At 56.8% G+C, this 20,000-nt stretch overlaps 1 protein-coding gene across 1 annotated transcript in view; it reads left to right on the top strand.

Moving 5' to 3' along the window:
• The window catches only part of LOC129716249 (complement factor B-like), a gene marked incomplete at its 3' end in the record, with an annotated part of 34,553 nt that overhangs the window by 10,050 nt on the left and 4,503 nt on the right, over positions 1 to 20,000 (top strand). Inside the window, exons 4-14 of the mRNA XM_055666122.1 lie at positions 6 to 179; positions 2,564 to 2,665; positions 4,681 to 4,814; positions 7,480 to 7,624; positions 8,303 to 8,434; positions 14,516 to 14,605; positions 16,112 to 16,356; positions 17,071 to 17,110; positions 17,651 to 17,782; positions 18,577 to 18,730; positions 19,587 to 19,666. Of these exons, the coding sequence (XP_055522097.1) occupies positions 6 to 179; positions 2,564 to 2,665; positions 4,681 to 4,814; positions 7,480 to 7,624; positions 8,303 to 8,434; positions 14,516 to 14,605; positions 16,112 to 16,356; positions 17,071 to 17,110; positions 17,651 to 17,782; positions 18,577 to 18,730; positions 19,587 to 19,666 (1,428 nt within the window). The remainder of the gene's footprint in view (positions 1 to 5; positions 180 to 2,563; positions 2,666 to 4,680; positions 4,815 to 7,479; positions 7,625 to 8,302; positions 8,435 to 14,515; positions 14,606 to 16,111; positions 16,357 to 17,070; positions 17,111 to 17,650; positions 17,783 to 18,576; positions 18,731 to 19,586; positions 19,667 to 20,000) is intronic.

Below are 20,000 nucleotides of genomic sequence, written 5' to 3'. Positions count from 1 at the left end.
TGTAGCCCAGGATTGTCCCCATCCCGGGATCCCAGCCGGAGGCTCGAAGACGGGGACCAACTACAATATCGGGTACAAGGTGCGATACCATTGCAACAACGGCCTGGTGCTGGTGGGGTCGAGCACCAGGGAGTGCGAGCGGCAGAACGAGTGGAGCGGACGGATGCCAACGTGCCAACGTGAGTGCCCACTATGTTGGCCCTTGCAGCTCTCCCACAGGCTAATAATAATAATAATAATATGTTTTATTGTCATTGCACATCAGTGCAACAAGATTTAGTTTGCAGTTCCCAACCGATATAAGAGAAAAGTAAAATTAATAAATAAACTATGCGACGTGACCATCCGAGGGAGACAGTCCAGGGGGGATGGGGGGCACTCAGCAGGGCCGGTTCAGAGCCGCTATAGCTCTGGGAATGAAGCTGTTCCTGAGTCTGGAGGTTCGGGCGTAGAAGGCCTTGTAACGTCTGCCGGAGGGAAGTAGTTCGAACAGTCCGTTACAGGGGTGTGATGAGTCTTTATGGATGCTGACAGCCTTCCTGAGGCACCGTGTGTGGTAGATGCCCTCCAAGGCTGGTAGCGGTGTCCCAATGATCCTCTGCGCTCTGTGGACGACGCGCTGAAGAGCTCTCCTCTCCGCCTCCGTGCAGCTGAGATACCACACAGAGATGCCATACGTTAATATGCTCTCTGTGGTGCAGCGGTAGAAGGTTGTCAGCAGCTGTTGGGGCAGACCAGTCTTTTTTAATGTCCTCAGGAAGAACAGTTGTTGCTGTGCCTTCTGGACCAGCGCAGCGGTGTTGGTGGACCATGTGAGGTCCTCTGAAATGTGAGTGCCCAGAAACTTAAAGCTGGACACTCTCTCCACACTTTCCCCGTAAATGGAGATTGGGGCGTATTCTCCATTATGGGACCTCCTGAAGTCAATAATCAGCTCCTTGGTCTTGGAGGTGTTTAGTGGCAAGTTGTTACGTGTGCACCAGTCCGCCAGGTTCTGCACCAGGCTAAGTAGTTCTTTGTTTTTTTCTTTTTTCTTTAAATAATTTTATTTATTAGAACTACAGTACATTACAGTAGTACAAGCCACGTATACCTTATTACATTTATTGTGCCCCTTCATTGTTTAAGATTTAATGAGAGATAGAAATAAAGAAAGTGAGAGAGAGTCGTGATTGTGTGAAAGACTGATCGAAAAGGAAAACCTATTAAGCAAAGAGTTAGGGAAAAAAGTTAAGAAATAGGCCGTAGAAAAGAAAAAAGGGAAAATGAAACAAAAGCTCAATTAAGAAGGCAGAAAGGGATTTACCAATTTCGTATTTTTCATCCCCCCCTTACCCGGTCCTGAAACCATTTATTTTTACAGGATTGTCGCACCTTATACTTGTAGTAAGTCGAGAAATGAAGACCACGTCTTTTGGAAGTGGTCTGCTTTGCCTGCAAGGAGGAGTCTCATATCTTCCAGGTGTCATGTTTCAAACATATTTGAAATCCACATATTTATTGTTGGTATAGGGGTGTTTTTCCAGAATTTGAGTATAAGCTTTTTTCTCGTTATTAACCTGTAATTAAATAGATTCTTTTGAAACACAGTTAGTTCTAAATAGTTCTAGCCGATTTAATAACACCACAGATAATTTCAAATGCACTCAATATGCATTCCCACTCACTGAAAGTAAACATGCAGGTACAGCAGGCAGTGAAGAAAGGCATCGCATCTTGCCCTTCATAACAAGTACAGGACCAAAGAGATCCTTCTGCAGTTGTACAGGGCCCTAGTGAGACCACACCTGGAGTATTGTGTGCAGTTTTGGCCTTTTGGCCTTCATAACAAGAGGAGTTGAGTATAGGAGCAAAGAGGTCCTTCTGCAGTTGTACAGGGCCCTAGTGAGACCACACCTGGAGTATTGTGTGCAGTTTTGGTCTCCAAATTTGAGGAAGGACATTCTTGCTATTGAGGGAGCCCAGCGTAGGTTCACCAGGTTAATTCCCGGGATGGCGGGACTGTCATATGCTGAGAGAATGGAGCGGCTGGGCTTGTATACTCTGGAGTTTAGAAGGACGAGAGGGGCTCTCATTGAAACATGTAACATTGTTAAGGGTTTGGACACACTAGAGGCAGGAAACATGTTCCCGATGTTGGGGGAGTCCAGAATCAGGGGCCACACACAGTTTAAGAATAAGGGGTCGGCCATTTAGAACGGAGATGAGGAAAAACCTTTTCACCCAGAGAGTTGTGAGTCAGTGGAATTCTCTGCCTCAGAGGGTGGTGGAGGCCGGTTCTCTGGATGCTTTCAAGAGAGAGCTAGATAGGGCTCTTAAAGATAGCGGAGTCAGGGGATATGGGGAGAAGGCAGGAACGGGGTACTGATTGGGGATGATCACATTGAATGGCGGTGCTGGCTCGAAGGGCCGAATGGCCTACTCCTGCACCTATTGTTTATTGTACCTCCTCATTCTTCTGAACACCAGCGAGTACAGGCCCAATGCCGACAAACACTAACCTAAACCAAACGACGAGACAGAGATTCGCTGGCATTGATAAGGTTCTTGTCTCCCTCCATAGATAAGAGTTCGTTTGATACTCCAGACGACGTGGCTGAGGCTTTCACTGCCTCCCTAACCAGCACCTTGGGGTTGACACGGACTGACAGCGCAAAAACGCCTGGTAAGTTTCCAATTCCACTTGGCAATGAATAATGTCATATGTAAATCTGCACATCGAAGGTCGACACAATATGCTGGAGTAACTCAGCGGGTCAGGCAGCATCTGTGCAGAACATGGATAGGTGACGTTTCACAGAGTGCTGGAGTAACTCAGCGGGTCAGGCAGCATCTGTGGAGAACATGGATAGGTGACGTTTCACAGAGTGCTGGTAGTAACTCAGCGGGTCAGGCAGCATCTGTGGAGAACATGGATAGGTGACGTTTCACAGAGTGCTGGAGTAACTCAGCGGGTCAGGCAGCATCTGTGGAGAACATGGATAGGTGACGTTTCACAGAGTGCTGGAGTAACTCAGCGGGTCAGGCAGCATCTGTGGAGAACATGGATAGGTGACGTTTTTCTTCGACTGATGTCGGGGGAGGGGGCGGGACAGAGATAGAATGTAGTCGGAGACAGTAAGACTGGTGGGAAAACTGGGAAGGGGGAGGGGAAAGTTAGAAAAGTCAATTTTCATCAATGTTGATAGAATGGAGCGACTGGGCTTGTACACTATACAGTTTAGAAGGATGAGAGGGGATCTTATTGAAACAAGATACAAGATACAAGATACAAGTTATTTGTCATTTGGACCCCTTGAGGTCCAAACGAAATGCCGTTTCTGCAGCCATACATTACACACAAATAGACCCAAGACACAACATAATTTACATAAACATCCATCACATCGCTGTGATGGAAGCCAAAAAAACTTATCTCTCCACTGTACTCCCCCCCCCCCCCCCCCCCGATGACAGAGTCAAAGTCAAAGCCCCCGGCTGACGATGGCGATTGTCCCGCGGCCATTAAAGCCACGCCGGGTGATGCGAGGTCGCACACCGGGTCTTGGTGTTAGAGCCCCCGGCGTGCGCTCGCAGAGTCCCGCGGCCATTCCAAGCCACGCGGGGCGGTGATGTCAGGCCCCGCTCCAGGAGCTCTTCGACCCCGCAACTCGGGCGGGAGAAGTCGCCGTTGCGAGAGCCCTGAAAAGCAGTCTCCCTCCAGGGACCCGCGGGCTCCCGGTGCCACCGTCCACCAGACCTGCAGTTGAAGCCTCCGAATCTCCGGAGGTCGGGCCGCCCAGCAGCAGCAGCAGCGCTCCACCACCGCTCCACCCGCTCCGGACTCGGCCAGCTCCTGTTGGAGGCCGCTCCTCGTTGCAGCCCCAACGACAACGGAGACCCGACATGAAAAGGAAACGGGTCTCCCGTGCAGAGAGAGATTTAAAGTTTTCCCCCCTCCCTCCCACCCCTCCCCCCGCCCCCACACACACACCCCAACAAAAATAACAAAAACGACATAAAAACATAGACAGAAAATAATAAAAACGCGGACGGGCTGCAGAGGCCGCTGCTGACGAGAGTCGCGCCGCCCACCGGATATAAGATTATTAAGGGTTTGGTCACGCTAGAGGCAGGAAACATGTTCCCGATGTTGGGTGAGTCCAGAACCAGGGGCCACACACAGTTTAAGAATAAGTGGTTGGCCATTTAGAACGGAGACGAGGAAAATCTTTTTCACACAGAGAGTTGTGAGTCTGTGGAATTCTCTGCCTCAGAGGGCGGTGGAGGCCGGTTCTCTGGATACTTTCAAGAGAGAGCTAGATAGGGCTCTTAAAGATAGCGGAGTCAGGGGATATGGGGAGAAGGCAGGAACGGGGTACTGATTGTGGATGATCAGCCATGATCACATTGAATGGTGGTGCTGGCTGGAAGGGCCGAATGGCCTACTCCTGCACCTGTTGTCTATTGTTTAATGACCAGCTGCTGCAGTTTCCTCCCACACTCCAAATCCCTGCACGTTTGCAGGTTAATTGGCTTGGGTCAAAATTGTAAATGTGTCACCATTGTGTGTAGGATAGTGATCGCTAGTAGGCATGGGCTCGACGGGCTGAAGGGCCTGTTGCTGGGTTAACCCTAATCCTTATTAATATCCCTCAACTAAAAATATAATTGTAAGCCCCTGTTTGTCATCGTCCGCAGAATCTCACGCCCGGAAAATCTATGTCGGCAAAGACGCAGACCTGCACATCTATTTTCTGATCGATGCATCGAACAGTGTGGGGCAAAAAAACTTCGATCAGGCCATCACTGTGGTGGCAAACCTCATCGACAAGGTAAGGTGTCGCTAGGGGCGTACACAGCCCAGACCACCGCACATCCCTTCCATCGACTACATGGGCAAGAGTCAACTCAAGAGTCAAGGGAGTTTTATTGTCATGTCCCGGATAGACAATAGACAATAGGTGCAGGAGTAGGCCATTCGATCCTTAGAGCCAGCACTGCCATTCACTGTGATCATGGCTGATCATCCACAATCAGTACCCCGTTCCTGCCTTCTCCCCATACCCCCTGACTCCGCTAACTTTAAGAGCCCTATCTAGCTCTCTCTTGAAAGTATCCAGAGAACCGGCCTCCACCGCCCTCTGTGACTGAGAATTCCACAGACTCACCACTCTTTGTGAGAAAAAGTGTTTCCTCGTCTCCGTTCTAAATGGCTTACCCCTTATTCTTAAACTGTGGCCCCTGGTTCTGGACTCCCCCAACATTGGGAACATGTTTCCTGCCTCTAGCGTGTCCAAGCCATTAACAATCTTTCATGTTTCAATGAGATACCCTCTCATCCTTCTAAACTCCAGAGTGTACAAGCCCAGCTGCTCCATGCTCTCAGCATACGACAGTCCCACCACCCCGGGAATTAACCTTGTAAACCTACGCTGGGCTCCCTCAATAGCAAGAATGTCCTTCCTCAAATTAGGGGATCAAAACGGCACATAATACTCCAGGTGTGGTCTCACTAGGGCCCTGCACAACTGCACAAGGACCTGTTTGCTCCTATATTCGATTCCTCTTGTTATCTAGGCTAACATACCATTCGCTTTCATCACTGCCTGCTGTACCTGCATGTTTACTTTCATAGACTGATGTACAAGGACCCCCAGATCCCGTTGTACTTCCCCTTTTCCCAACTTGACACCATTTAGATAGTAATCTGCCATCCTGTTTTTGCTACCAAAGTGGATAACCTTGCATTTATCAGCATTAATCTGCCATGCATCTGCCCACTCCCCCAACCTGTCCAAGTCACCCTGCATTCACATAGCATCCTCCTCACAGTTCACACTGCCACCCAGCTTTGTGTCATCTGCAAATTTGCTAATGTTACTTTGAATCCCTTCATCATTGATGTATATTGTAAACTAGACCAAGTGCAGACCAGTTGGGTCTGTTCCCCCAACGTGTGGGGGCTGGGGGGGGGGGGGGGGGACGGGGGACGGCATGACCCCCCCTTAATATATTAATATTATTAATTTGCTCCTTTTACCCCATAACCGCCCTATCCACTGACGCATAGCCCCCAACTCGCAGGCGCGTCTCGAGAGGGAGGGAGGGGGGGGGGGTAGAGAGTAAGGACAGAGAGAGAATGGGGGAGAGACAGAGAGAAAGGGGCAGAGACAGAAGAGCAAGGGGCAGAGGGAGAGGGGGTGAAGGAGAGGAGAAGAGAAGGAGAGGGAGGTTGGGTGAGGGGGGGAGGGTGAGGAAGGAGGGGTGAGAGAGATGGGAGGAGAGAAGAGGGGAGGGGAGAGAGGGGGGAGAGGGGGGGGAAGGGAAGAATTAGTGATGTTAAGTGAGAAATAATCAAATTTAATTCAATGAAAAACAATTGAATAAACAACCAGGCAGGCCGGGTGGGGCCAGGAAGCAGTTGGGCCAGGTGCAAAGGCATTGTGAGGTCAGCAGCTGGGCAACCTTAATATTTTTTTAAAATGTCAATTTGGTGATAAATTTTGGTAAATATCTCTGGAAATAATCGACCAAATGTATAGAGGATTGGATTTTTGAAATCATAAGGAAATATTCTACCAGAAAATGCAAAAATTTAACTGTTAGTGCAACGTCAGCAGCTGGGCAGCGGTGGCGTGAGATGGCACTCTGACTCATGCAGACTTGATTTTAGTGGGACCACGTGAAGGTTACAATCTCCCACCCCTGTCCAATTGTGATGTCATATATGTAAATGAGACCCAATGTGATTGGACGTCTGTGAGGTGGCACTGTGACTCATGCAGAAGTTTGATTTTTTTTTTAATTGAAGTTTTGTGAACAATTTTATTCAAAATCTGGGGAAATAATCGACTGAATTTAGAAAGGAGTGGATTTATGAAATCATAAGGTAAATTCCTACCAAAATTGTAAAAATCTCCAAATTTCTGAATCTGGTTTTCGAGGAGATACATTTCAAAGGCAAAATGACATACACCCACACACACACAGATTTTTTATAGGTATATGAATATGAATATGAATATGATGATAGATATGGTAGCTGCGGTCCCAGCACTGAGCCTTGTGGCACCCCACTAGTCACTGCTGGTCCCAGCACCGAGCCTTGCGGTACCCCACTAGTCACTGCTGGTCCCAGCACCGAGCCTTGCGGTACCCCACTAGACACTGCTGGTCCCAGCACCGAGCCTTGCGGTACCCCACTAGTTACTGCCTGACATTCTGAAAGGGACCCGTTAATCCCCACTCTTTGTTTCCTGTCTGCCAACCCATGTTCTATCCATGTCAGCACTCTACCCCCAATACCATGTGTCCTAATTTTGCCCACTAATCTCCTATGTGGGACCTTATCAATTGCTTTCTGAAAGTCCAGGTACACAATCTGTCCATGTTCACATCCACTCTGTGCGAAGCTTTCACTATTCTGTACGTTTCACTGAGTTACTCCGGCAATTTATGCGTCTGACTTCCGCCAGCCCTTGTTTCCTTCCACTTCAGATCTCTAGTTTCGACATCAAGCCACGGTTCGGGGTGATCACATATGCATCGGGGCCAGAGGTCATCCTCAACATCAATGACAAGGGAAGCAACAATATGGAGACTGTCATGGAAGCGTTGCAATCGGACAAGGCCAAATATGGAGGTGTGACCCGGGGCCTCCCCACCTACCCACCACCCCAACCCCCACCCCCCACACCCAACCCCCCACCCAACCCCACCACCCCCCCCATCCCCACCCCCCACCCAACCCCCCAACCCCAACCCACACCCCCACCCCACCCCCCACCCCCCCCAAACCCCCCCCAACCCCCACCCACCCCCACCCCCCCACACCCCCCCCCCCCAACCCCCCCCCACCCCCAACCCATCCCCCCCCCCACAACCCCCACCCACCCACCCCCCCCCACCCCCCACCCCAAAATCCCCCCCCACACCACCCCCCACCACCCCCCACCCCAACATCCCCCCCCACACCCCCCCCCACCACCCCCCCCAAAATCCCCACCCCCCACCAACCCCCACATGCCCCACCCCCCGCCCTACACCCATCTAACACCAACACAACCCCACCAACCCCCCCCACCAACCCCCACTGGATAGGGCTTAAAGATAGCGGAGTCAGGGGATATGGGGAGAAGGCAGGAACGGGGGTACTGATTGGGGATGATCAGCCATGATCACAGTGATGGCGGTGCTGGCTCGAAGGGCCGAATGGCCTGCTCCTGCACCTGTTGTCTATTGTCTATAACTTGTCCCATTGGGGAGCAGTCGATGCGTGTGACTCTGTGCGTTGAGACCCGTGTCTTGTGGCCCATCACAGCTCATGGGGATCGTAGAGGCACCAACATCCATGCGGCACTGGCAAAGGTGTATGAGTCTATGTCCTTTTCCAAGGTCTCACTCAAAGAGAAGTGGACGAAAATCCGATTCGTCACTATATTATTCACTGATGGTAAGTGGATAATGGCTGGGGTTTAGTGGGGGGCTGGGGTTTGGGGGGGGATGGGGTTGTCTTTTTTCTTTTTGGGGGGGGGGATGGGGTTGGGGGGGGGATGGGGATGGGGGGGGGGGTTGGGGTTGGGGGTGGATGGGGTTGGGGGGGATGGGGGTTTTGGGGGGGGGATGGGGTTGGGGGGGATGGGGTTTGGGGGGGATGGGGTTTGGGGGGGATGGGGTTTGGGGGGGGATGGGGTTTGGGGGGGGATGGGGATTAGGGGGGGAGGGGGTTTGGGTGGGAGCTGGGGTTTAGGGGGGGGGTGGGGTTTGGGGGGGATGGGGTTTGGGGGGGGATGGGGATTGGGAGCAGGCTGCGGGGGTAGTGGGGGGGAGGGGGGGGTTTGGGGGGGGGTTTTGGATGGGGGGGGGGGGGGATGGGGTTTGGGGGGGGGGATGGGGTTGGGGGGGGAGGGGTTTGGGGGGGGGGGCCTGGGGTTAGTGGGGGGATGGGGTTGCGGTGGGGGATGGGGTTTAGGGGGGGGTTGGGGTTTGGGGGGGGATGGGGTTTGGGGGGGGATGGGGTTGGGGGGGGTGGGGTTGGGGGGTTGGGGTTGGGGGGGGCTGGGGGGGGGGATGGGGTTTGGGGGGATGGGGGGGGGATGGGGTTGGGGGGGGCGGGGATGGGGTTGGGGGGGGGATGGGGTTTGGGGGGGGTTGGGGGGTGATGGGGTTTGGGGGGGGAGGGGGTTTGGGGGGATGGGGTTTGGGGGATGGGTTTGGGGGATGGGTTTGGTAGGGGATGGGGTTTGGGGGGGGGATGGGGGTTTGGGGGGGGGGGGCTGGGGTTTGGGGGGGGCTGGGTTTGGGGGGGATGGGGTTTGGGGGGGGGGGGGGTTTGGGGGGGTTGGGTTTGGGGGTTGGGGTTTGGGGGGGGTTGGGGTTTGGGTGGGGTAGGGGAGGTTGGGGTTTGGGGGGGGATGGAGTTTGGGGGGGGCCTGGGGTTGGGGGGGGGGGGGGTTTGGGGGGGGGTGGGGTTTGGGGTTTTTTGGGGGGGGGATGGGGTTGGGGGGGGATGGGGTTTGGGGGGGGATGGGGTTTGGGGGGGATGGGTTTGGGGCGGGGTTTGGGGGGGGGGGGATGGGTTTGGGGGGGAGGGATTGGGGTTTGGGGGGGGGTGGGGTTTGGGGGGGGTTGGGGTTTGGGGGGGATGGGTTTGGGGGGGGGTTGGGGTTTTGGGGGGGGATGGGGTGTGGGGGGGGATGGGGTTTGGGGGGGGATGGGGTTGGGGGGGGCTGGGGTTTGGGGGGGGTGGGGTTTGGGGGGGGCTGGGGTTTGGGGGGCGGATGGGGGGGGGATGGGGTTTGGGGGGGGGGATGGGGTTTGGGGGGGGATGGGGTTTTTTGGGGGGGGGGGGTGGGGGGGGTGGATGGGGGGTTTGGGGGGGGATGGGGTTGGGGGGATGGGGTTGGGGGGCTGGGGTTTGGGGGGCTGGGGAGTTTGGGGGGGGATGGGGGTTTGGGGGGCGGATGGGATTGGGAGGGGGGGCGGGTTGGGGGGGGGTTGGGGTTTGGGGGGGGGGCTGGGGATGGTGTTTGGGGGGGGATGGGGTTTGGGGGGGATGGGGTTTGGGTGGGTTGGGGGGGGGATGGGTTTGGGGGGGGATGGGGTTTGGGGGGGCATGGGGTTTGGGTGGGTTGATGGGGTTTTGGGGGGATGGGGTTTGGGGGGGGTGGGGTTTGGGGTGGGGGTTTGGGGTTTTGGGGGGGGGGTGATGGGGTTTGGGGGCAATGGAGGGGGGCTGGGGTTTGGGGGGGGGGGTGGGGTTTGGGGGGGGGAGGGGTTTGGGGGGGGCTGGGGTTTGGGGGGGGGGGCTGGGGTTTGGGGTTTGGGGGGATGGGGGTTGGGGGGGGGATGGGGGTTGAGGGGGGGCTTGGGTTTTTGGGGGGGGATGGGGTTTGGGGGGGGTGGGGTTTGGGGGGGATGGGGTTTGGGGGGGGGGGTTGGGGGGGGGCTGGGGTTTGAGGGGGGGCTGGGGTTTGGGGGGGGGACTGGGGTTTTAGGGGGGGTCTGGGGTTTGGGGGGGGGATGGGGTTTGGGGGGGGGCTGGGGTTGGGGGGGATGGGGTTTTGGGGGGGATGGGGTTTGGGGGCTGGGGTTTGGGGGGGGCTGGGGTTTGGGGGGGGGGTTGGGGTTTGGGGGGGATGGGTTTGGGGGGGGATGGGGTTTGGGGGGGTTTGGGGTTGGGGGGGGGATGGGGTTGGGGGCTGGGGTGGGGGGGGGGATGGGGTTTGGGGGGGGGTGGGGTTTTGGGGGGGGTTGGGGGATAGGGGGGGGGATGGGAGTTGTGGGGGGGGGGTTTGGGGGGTTGGGGGGGGGAGGGGTGGGGTTTTGGGGGGGGTGGGGGTGGGGGGGATGGGGTTTGGGGGGGGATGGGTTTGGGGGGGGGCGTTTGGGGTTGGTGGGGTGGGGGTTTGGGGGGGGTTGTGGGGGGGTGGGTTGGGGGGGGGGGATGGGGTTTGTGGGGGGGGTGGATGGGTTTGGGGGGGGCTGGGGTTTGGGGGGGGCTGGGGGTTGGGGGGTTGGGGTTTGGGGGGGGGTTGGGGTTTGGGGGGTTGGGGGGGGGTGGGAGTTGGGGCGGGGCTGGGGTTTGGGGGGGGGGTTGGGGTTTGGGGGGGGGTGGTGGGTTGGGGGGGGGTGGGGTTTGGGGGGGGGGGTTGGGGTTTGGGGGGGGGGGTTTGGGGGGGTGGGGGGGGGGGGCTGGGGGTTTGGGGTGGGGTTTGGGGGCATGGGGTTTGGGGGGGGGTTTGGGGGGGGGGGTTTGGGGGGGAATGGGGTTTGGGGGGATGGGGGGCTGGGGTTTGGGCGGTGGGGTTTGGGGGGGGGGGGTTGGGGGGGATTTGGGGGGCTGGGTTTGGGGGGGGGATGGGGTTTGGGGGGGCTGGGGTTTGGGGGGGGATTTTTTTTTTTTTTTTCTTTTTGGGTTTGTTTTGGGGGGGGCTTTATTTTGGGGTTTTTGTTTTGTTTTTTTTATTTCATTTTCTGGGTGGGGTTTTTTTTTTTTGGGGGCGGGGGCTTTGGGGGGATTTTGGGGTTTGGGGGGGGATTTATTGGGGTTTGGGTTTTGGGGGTTTGGGGGGGGGGTTTGGGGGGGGGGGGGGTTTGGGGGGGGGATGGGGTTTGGGGGGGGGGGATGGGGGGGGGGGTTTGGGGGGGGCTGGGGGTGGGGGGGGGGGATGGGGGTTTGGGGGGGGGTTTAGGGGGGTATGGGGGGGGGGGGGTTTGGAGGGGGATGGGGGTTTGGGGGGGGCTGGGGGGGATGGGGTTGGGGGGGGCTGGGGTTGGGGGGGGATGGGTGTGGGGGGGGGGGGGGGTTTGGGGGGTGGATGGGGTTAGGGGGGGGTTTGGGGGGGCTGGGGTTTGGGGGGGGGCGGGGGTTGGGTTTGGGGGGATGGGGTTTGGGGGGGGGAGGGGGTTTTGGGGAGTTTGGCGAGGGGGATTGGGGTTTTGGGGGGGGGGGGGGGATGGGTTTGGGGGGGGATGGGGTTTGGGGGGGGCGGGGGGGTTTGGGGGGGTGTGGGGTGTGGGGGGGGCGGGGGTTTGGGGGGTGATGGGGTTTGGGGGGGGCGGGGGTTGGGGGGGGCTGGGGGGGCAGGGGGTGGGGTTTGGGGGGGGCTGGGGTTGGGGGGGGGGGGGGTTTTGGGGGGGCTGCGGGGTTCGGGGGGGCTGGGGTTTGGGGGGGGATGGGGTTTGGGGGCTGGGGGGGGAGGGGGTTTGGGGGGCGGGGGTGTTGGGGGATGTATTGGGTTTGGGGGGGGAGGGGGTTTGGGGGGGCTGGGGTTTGGGGGGCTGGGGGGGGGGGTGGGGTATTGGGGGATGGGGTTTGGGGGGGGATTGGGTTTGGGGGGAATGGGGTTGGGAGGGGGGGCTGGGGTTTGGGGGTGGGGGGAGGTTTGGACGGGGGGTGGTTGGGGGGGTTCTGGGGGGGGGGGATGGGGGGGGGGTGGGGGTTTGGGGGGGGGGGGGGGGGGGGGTTTGGGGGGGGGCTGGGGGTTTGGGGGGGGCGGGGGTTTGGGGGGGGGATGGGGTTTGGGGGGGGGGGGGGTTTGGGGGGTGGTGGGGTTTGGGGGGGGGGGGGGTTTGGGGGGGGTTGGGGTTTGGGGTTTGGGGGGGGGGGAGGGGGTTTGGGGGGGGGGATGGGGTTTGGGGGGGGGCTTGGGTTTGGGGGGGCTGGGGTTTGGGGGCATGGGCGGGGGTTGGGGGGGGTGGGTGGGGTTTGGGGGGTGGGGGGGGCGGGGGTTTGGGGGGGGTTTGGGGTGGGGTTTTTGGGGGGGGCGGGGGTTTGGGGGGGGGGCTGGGGGGGGGGATGGGGTTTGGGGGGGCTGGGGTTTGGGGGGGATGGGGTTTGGGGGGGGGGGGTTGGGGGGTTGGGTTGGGGGGGGATGGGGTTTGGAGGGGTTGGGGTTTGGGGGGGCTGGGGGTTGGGTTTGGGGGGGCTGGGGTTTGGGGGGGGCTGGGGTTTGGGGGGGGGGGTGGGGGGGGTGGGGTTTGGGGGGGGGGCCTGGGGTTGGGTTTGGGGGCCTGGGGGTTTGGGGGGGGATGGGGTTTGGGGGGGTTGGGGTTTTGGGGGGGGGTTGGGGTGCGGGGGGGGGATTGGTGGGGGGGGGGGTGGGGATTGGGGGGGCTGGGGTTTGGGGGTGGCTGGGGTTTGGGGGGGGGGGTGGGGGGGGTTTGGGGGGGGGTTGGGGTTTGGAGGGGGGTGGGGGGGGGGCTGGGGTTTGGGGGGGGTTGGTGGGTTTGGGGGGGGCTGGGGTTTGGGGGGGGCTGGGGGTTTAGGGGGGGCGGGGGTTAGGGGGCGGGGTTTTGGGGGGGGCTGGGGTTTTGGGGGGGCTGGGGTTGGGGGGGGGGGGGGGGTTTTGGGGGGGTGGGCTGGGGTTTAGGGGGGGGTTGGGGTTGGGTGGGGGGGGGGGTGGGGTTTGGGGGGGGCTGGGGTTTGGGGGGGGCTGGGGTTTAGGGGGGCGGGGGTTTGGAGGGGCGGGGGTGTAGGGGGCGGGGGGTGGGGTGGGGGGGGGGGTAGTTTAATTTTATTTGGGCACGATCCTTAAGGGGCTGTCCCACTGCAGCGACCTAACCTGCGAGTTTAGACGAGTTTGCCCTCGACACAAACTCACAGCATGGTCGACACACGTGGTACTAGGAGGTCCTATGAGGTCGCTGGAACTCTCCTTCATGTTCAAGGGAAGTTCCGCATGCTCGCGGCCTCAGCTATGTCTTTCACAGAGTGCTGGAGTAACTCAGTGGGTGGGGGAACATGGATAGGTGACGTTTCACAGAGTGCTGGAGTAACTCAGCGGGTCAGGCAGCATCTGTGGAGAACATGGATAGGTGACGTTTCACAGATTGCTGGAGTAACTCAGCGGGTCAGGCAGCATCTGTGGAGAACATGGATAGGTGACGGTTCACAGAGTGCTGGAGTAACTCAGCGGTTCAGGCAGCATCTGTGGAGAACATGGATAGGTGACACAGAGTGCTGGAGTCTACTCCACCATTCAATCATGGCTGATCAATCTCTCCCTATTGATGGCGGGACTGTCATATGCGGAGAGAATGGATCAGCTGGGCTTGTACACTCTGGAATTTAGAAGGATGAGAGGGAATCTTATTGAAACATATAAGATTGTTAAGGGTTTGGACACACTAGAGGCAGGAAACATGTTCCCGATGTTGGGGGAGTCCAGAACCAGGGGCCACACAGTTTAAGAATAAGGGGTAAGCCATTTAGAACGGAGACGAGGAAAAACTTTTTCATCCAGAGAGTTGTGAGTGTGGAATTCTCTGCCTCAGAGAGCGGTGGAGGCCAGTTCTCTGGATACTTTCAAGAGAGAGCTAGATAGGGCTCTTGAAGATAGCGGAGTCAGGGGATATGTGGAGAAGGCAGGAACGGGGTACTGATTGGGGATGATCAGCCATGATCATGTTGAATGGCGGTGCTGGCTGGAAGGGCCGAATGGCCTACTCCTGCACCTGTTGTCTATTGTGGTGCGTGCCTGCTTGTGAGAGCCGGGTGTTTGGGATTTTCTGAGACGCTGCCTTGTTACAGGGAAAGCCAATATGGGCGGCGATCCACGAAAAGCTGTGATTCAGATCGAGGACTTTGTGAACGCAGGTGGAAAAAGGACAGATTACCTGGGTACGTATACACATATAGCACAGAAACAGGCCCTTTGGCCCAACCTCCCCACACTGGCCAACTGTCCCAGCTGCACTAGTCATAGAGTGATACAGTGTGGAAACAGGCCCTTTGGCCCAACCTCCCCACACTGGCCAACAATGCCCCATCTACACTAGTCATAGAGTGATACAGTGTGGAAACAGGCCCTCTGGCCCAACCTCCCCACACTGGCCAACAATGCCCCAGCTGCACTAGTCCCACCTGCCTGCGCTTGGTCCATATCCCTCCAAACCCGTTCTATCCATGTACCTGTCCAACTGTTTCTTAAACGATGGGATAGTCCCAGCCTCAACTACCTCCTCTGGCAGCTTGTTCCGTACACCCACCACCCTCACTGTGGAAAGGTTACCCCTCAGATTCCTATTAAATCTTTTCCCCTTCACCTTGAACCTATGTCCTCTGGTCCTCGATTCCCCTACTCTGGGCAAGAGACTCTACCCGATCTATTCCTCTCATGATTTTGTACACCTCTATAAGATCTCCCCTCATCCTCCTGCGCTCCATGGAATAGAGACCCAGCCTACTCAACCTCTCCCTGTAGCTCACACCCTCTAGTCCTGGCAACATCCTCGTAAATCTTCTCTGAACCCTTTCAAGCTTGACAACATCTTTCCTATAACACGGTGCCCGGAACTGAACACAATATTCTAAATGTGGTCTCACCAACGTCTTGTACAACTGCAACATGACCTCTCGACTTCTATACTCAATACTCTGACTGATGAAGGCCAAAGTCTGAATTACATGCCCCTTAGTCTACAACTGGTTCAGGACTCCCCCAACATTTTTCCTGCATCTAGCCTCCATCCCCTTTGTCTGTTTTTCACACCTTGCATTCCTTATCTCTGCATCCCCAGTTTTGGTCTGAAGCAGTGTCTCGAACGTGAAACGTCACCCATTCCTTCCATCCAGAGATGCTGCCTGCCCCGCTGAGTTACTCCAGCATTTTGTGACAATCTTCGGTTTAAACCAGCATCTGCAGTTCCTTCCTAATCAGCCCCCCTTCGGACATGGCTGACCATGGGTGTCTCCAGGGTTGGAGGAGGCCTGTGCGTGACTTTGTTTATCGTGGGGAGACTGGTGCACAGACAGCCACCCCACGTTCCTTGACAGATCTGGGTCGGGATCCAGTGGCATGGAGTCCAAGACGACCGGAGACCCTTTTCTGCTGCAGCCTTCATCCGTCTTCCCAGCCGTTGTGACTGTGACGCTCCACTAAGGTCAGCCATCGTCCTCCGCCTGTTCCACCATTGAGGTCTTATGACAATAGACAATGGGTGCAGGAGTAGGCCATTTGTCCCTTAGAGCCAGCACCGCCATTCAATGTGATCATGGCTGATCATCCCCAATCAGTACCCCGTTCCTGCCTTCTCCCCGTATCCCCTGACTCCGCTATCTTTAAGAGCCCTATCTAGCTCTCGCCTGAAATGCTAAACTAAATGAAACTATCTTGGTCTGTTGCAGACATGTACGCGTTTGGCATCACGCAGGGCGTGGAATTGATGGAGTTGGATGGTCTTGCGTCAAAGAAACCCGACGAAACTCACACCTTCCTGGTGAAGAAGACTAAAGATTTGGTCGAAGCTTTCAACAAAAATATTAGGTGGGGAGTTAGAATGGAATGCCTTTTATTGTCATTCAAACAGACAAGGTTTGAACAAAATTTCATTCCTACAGTCATTCCTACAAAAAAACCCAAAGCACACACTTAACACAATTTACACAAACATCCATCACAGTGGATCTCCAACTGATATGTCAAAGCGACTGGGGCTCCCGATGTTATAGCCCCCGGCGGGCGATAGTAAGTCCCACAGCCGTTTAAGCCGCGCGGGGCGATGTTAGGCCCCGCTCCAAGATTTAAACCCCACGATTCCAGCGGGAGAAGTTGCCGGTGCGAAAGTCTCTCCCACCAGAGAGCCCAGAACCAGGGCCCACACACAGTTTAAGAATAAGGAGTAAGCCATTTAGAACGGAGATGAGGAAACACTTTTTCACACAGAGAGTTGTGAGTGTGGAATTCTCTGCCTGTGGAGGCAGGTTCTCTGGATGCTTTTAAGAGAGAGCTAGATAGGGCTCTTAAAGATAGCGGAGTCAGGGGATATGGGGAGAAGGCAGGAACTGGGTACTGATTGGGGATGATCAGCCATGATCACATTGAATGGCGGTGCTGGCTCGAAGGGCCGAATGGCCTCCTCCTGCACCTATTGTCTATTGTCTATTGTCTGTTGATGGGTGATGTTTCTGCTTCCACAGATGTGACCAAGATCGGTGATCTGTGTGGGGTTGGCGATGAGGTTGAGGATGCGGAATTTCGGAGGAAATACCCATGGCACGTTACTTTCATTGTCCCGGTGAGTTAGGCTCAAGATTCTACATCCACAGTCTCATATGTCTTCACCTTCTGCTGCTTCTCTCCACAGTCAGTCTTGACCTCCAAGCTGTCAAGAGCAGAGGCGAGGGGTTGATATCAAGTTGAATCATTGCTCCTGCAATGTCCCAGGAAGGGTCTCGACCCGAAACGTTGCCTATTTCCTTCGCTCCATAGATGCTGCCTCACCCTCTGTGAGTTTCTCCAGCATTGCTATCAACCTCCTGCAATGCCAAACCCGATTTGCACGTCTTTTTGATGTTTCGAACTGTAGCACATTTTGGCCTGACTCCCCCAGCATCGGGAACATGTTTCCTGCCTCTAGCGTGTCCAAGCCCTTAACAATCTTATATGTTTCAATGAGATACCCTCTCATCCTTCTAAACTCCAGAGTGTACAAGCCCAGCCGCTCCATTCTCTCAGCATATGACAGTCCCGGGAATTAAACTTGTAAATCTACGCTGGGCTCCCTCAATAGCAAGAATGTCCTTCCTCAAATTAGGGGACCAAAACTGCCCACAATACTCCATGTGTGGTCTCACAAGGGCTCTGTACAGGTTTGCAGGTTAATTGGCCCTCTGTAAGTTGCCGCTGGTGAGACGAGGGTCTGATGGTTTTTCACCGCATTGCAGGATTCTGGAAGTTGCAGCGGTTCGATCGTGGCTCCCCAGTGGATCTTGACTGCTGCTCATTGCTTCACCAAACTGCTCGACAACAGTGCACACCATCCCCCCAGTCACACCCACCCATCTCTGTCTCTATCGGTAGCACACACCAACCCACCCCCACCACTCCACACCTCCACCCCCCCCCGTCCCATCACCCCACCACACCCTCACCCCTCATCCCATCCACCCCTCTAACCCCCCACATACCCCCCCCACCCACCGCTCCCCCTCACCCACCATACACCTTTTTTCCCCACCCACACCCTCACACCCCCCACCCCCCCACCCCCCCATCGCACCCCCACCACCCCCCATTCCACCCCCCCACATCCCTCACCCACCCCCACCCCCATTCCACCCACCCTCCCTCACCCAACCTCTCCCCCCCACCCACCCCTACCACCCACACCCCCCCCACACCCCTCCCCCACCACACCCCTGCAGACGAGGGCATTCGATCCAATTTGTGATCCCAGCTACAAAGACAGATGTGTACAGCAATTATTCTTCCCCACACAATTAATGCACGGAATAATCTCCACCCAACTATAGTTACCCAACCAGATGCAACTACATTTAAAGTAGCTCTTTCTTCCCAATAACCCTTTCTGGCTTAAGCCCTCCCTTCACCACCTCCCGTTTAAATTCCATTTGGAATATTTTGGAGGACCAAGAACCAAGAAAACCAAGAACCTCCCCCCCCCCCCCACCCCTACCCCCCCCCCCCCTTCCCCCCACACACCCTTCTCCACCGGCCTCCACCGCCCTCTGAATTCCACAGACCCACAACTCTCGTGGTGGAAAAGTGTTTCCTCGTCTCCGTTCTAAATGGCTTGCCCCTTATTCTTAAACTGTGTGTGACCCCTGGTTGTGTACTTGCCCCCGCACAGATAGATATACGGAACCTATAATCGTGAAAAGCCTGGTCCAACACCCACGGTTCAACATTGCGGCTAAAGTGGCCCATAATATCACGCAATTCTACGACTATGATGTCGCCTTGCTGGAACTGGAGACCAAGTTGGTCTTTAATGACCGTATCAGGTATCCCCGCCTATGGCTCGCGGGCTGTCTCACTTATGGGCCTGTCCCACTTGCATACGATTGCGTGCGTTTGGCGCGACCAAACGGAAGTGGAGTTCACGCTAAGTTGGCGCTGAGTGCGCGCGTGATGTCATTTGCGTCATACTCACCAATCAGCTGGGCAGGAGACCAGCCCCGCACAACTCCGCGCTTCTAAGTGGGACCGGCCCCCTGCGGCCATACGGCACCCGTACGCCTCAAGCGACCACGTTTTGTCGTGCCAAACGCATGCAATCACATGCAAGTGGGACAGGCCCTTTATGTTACCCAGCGAGCACCAGATACACCAACTGTGGCTAATGCTGCTTGACAAAGGAAGACACAGAGTGCTGGAGTAACTCAGCGGGTCAGGCAGCATCTGTGGGAGAACATGGATAGGTGACGTTTCACAGAGTGCTGGGTATAGTAACTCAGCGGGTCAGGCAGCATCTGTGGAGAACATGGATAGGTGACGTTTCACAGAGTGGGAGTAACTCAGCGGGTCAGGCAGCATCTGTGGAGAACATGGATAGGTGACGTTTCACAGAGTGCTGGAGTAACTCAGCGGGTCAGGCAGCATCTGTGGAGAACATGGATAGGTGACGTTTCACAGAGTGCTGGAGTAACTCAGCGGGTCAGGCAGCATCTGTGGAGAACATGGATAGGTGACGTTTCACAGAGTGCTGGGAGTAACTCAGCGGGTCAGGCAGCATCTGTGGAGAACATGGATAGGTGACGTTTCACAGAGTGCAGTAACTCAGCGGGTTCAGGCCAGCATCTGTGGAGAACATGGATAGGTGGAGACTGCTCGGTGCTAACCTCTGCCTTCTCTCCTTAGGCCGGTCTGCCTGCCCTGTACCCGCGCCACGACGCGCGCCTTGCGTAAATCTCACCCCATCACCCGATGCAGCGACCACGGTAAGGACAGCGCTCACCTCCGCCTCCACGCTGGATGTCATATGCTGAGAGAGACAGAAAGAGAGACACACAGAAAGAGACAGAGAGTGAGAGACAGACAGAGTTGTGGGCAATGCATACATCTGCATTATAAATGGCTGGGGGAAGGGGGGGGACAGAGGGGGGTGCAGACAGTGGGGGGGGGGGGGGGAGAGATGTGGGGACTGGGGAGGGGAGGGGGGAGAGAGATGGCTGGCTGGCAACAGGGACTGTGGGTGGTGGGGGGGGAGGGGTTGGACTGGGGAGAGGGGGGCTGCTGCAACGTGCCGTTGCGATAAGCCACTGACAGCCCTTG

This window comes from Leucoraja erinacea, unplaced genomic scaffold (genome assembly GCF_028641065.1).
Source record: "Leucoraja erinacea ecotype New England unplaced genomic scaffold, Leri_hhj_1 Leri_194S, whole genome shotgun sequence".
In the NCBI taxonomy this organism is placed as follows: domain Eukaryota; kingdom Metazoa; phylum Chordata; class Chondrichthyes; order Rajiformes; family Rajidae; genus Leucoraja; species Leucoraja erinaceus.
Note: the sequence above shows the minus strand (reverse complement) of the source record. Positions and strands in the feature narration are given on the sequence as shown.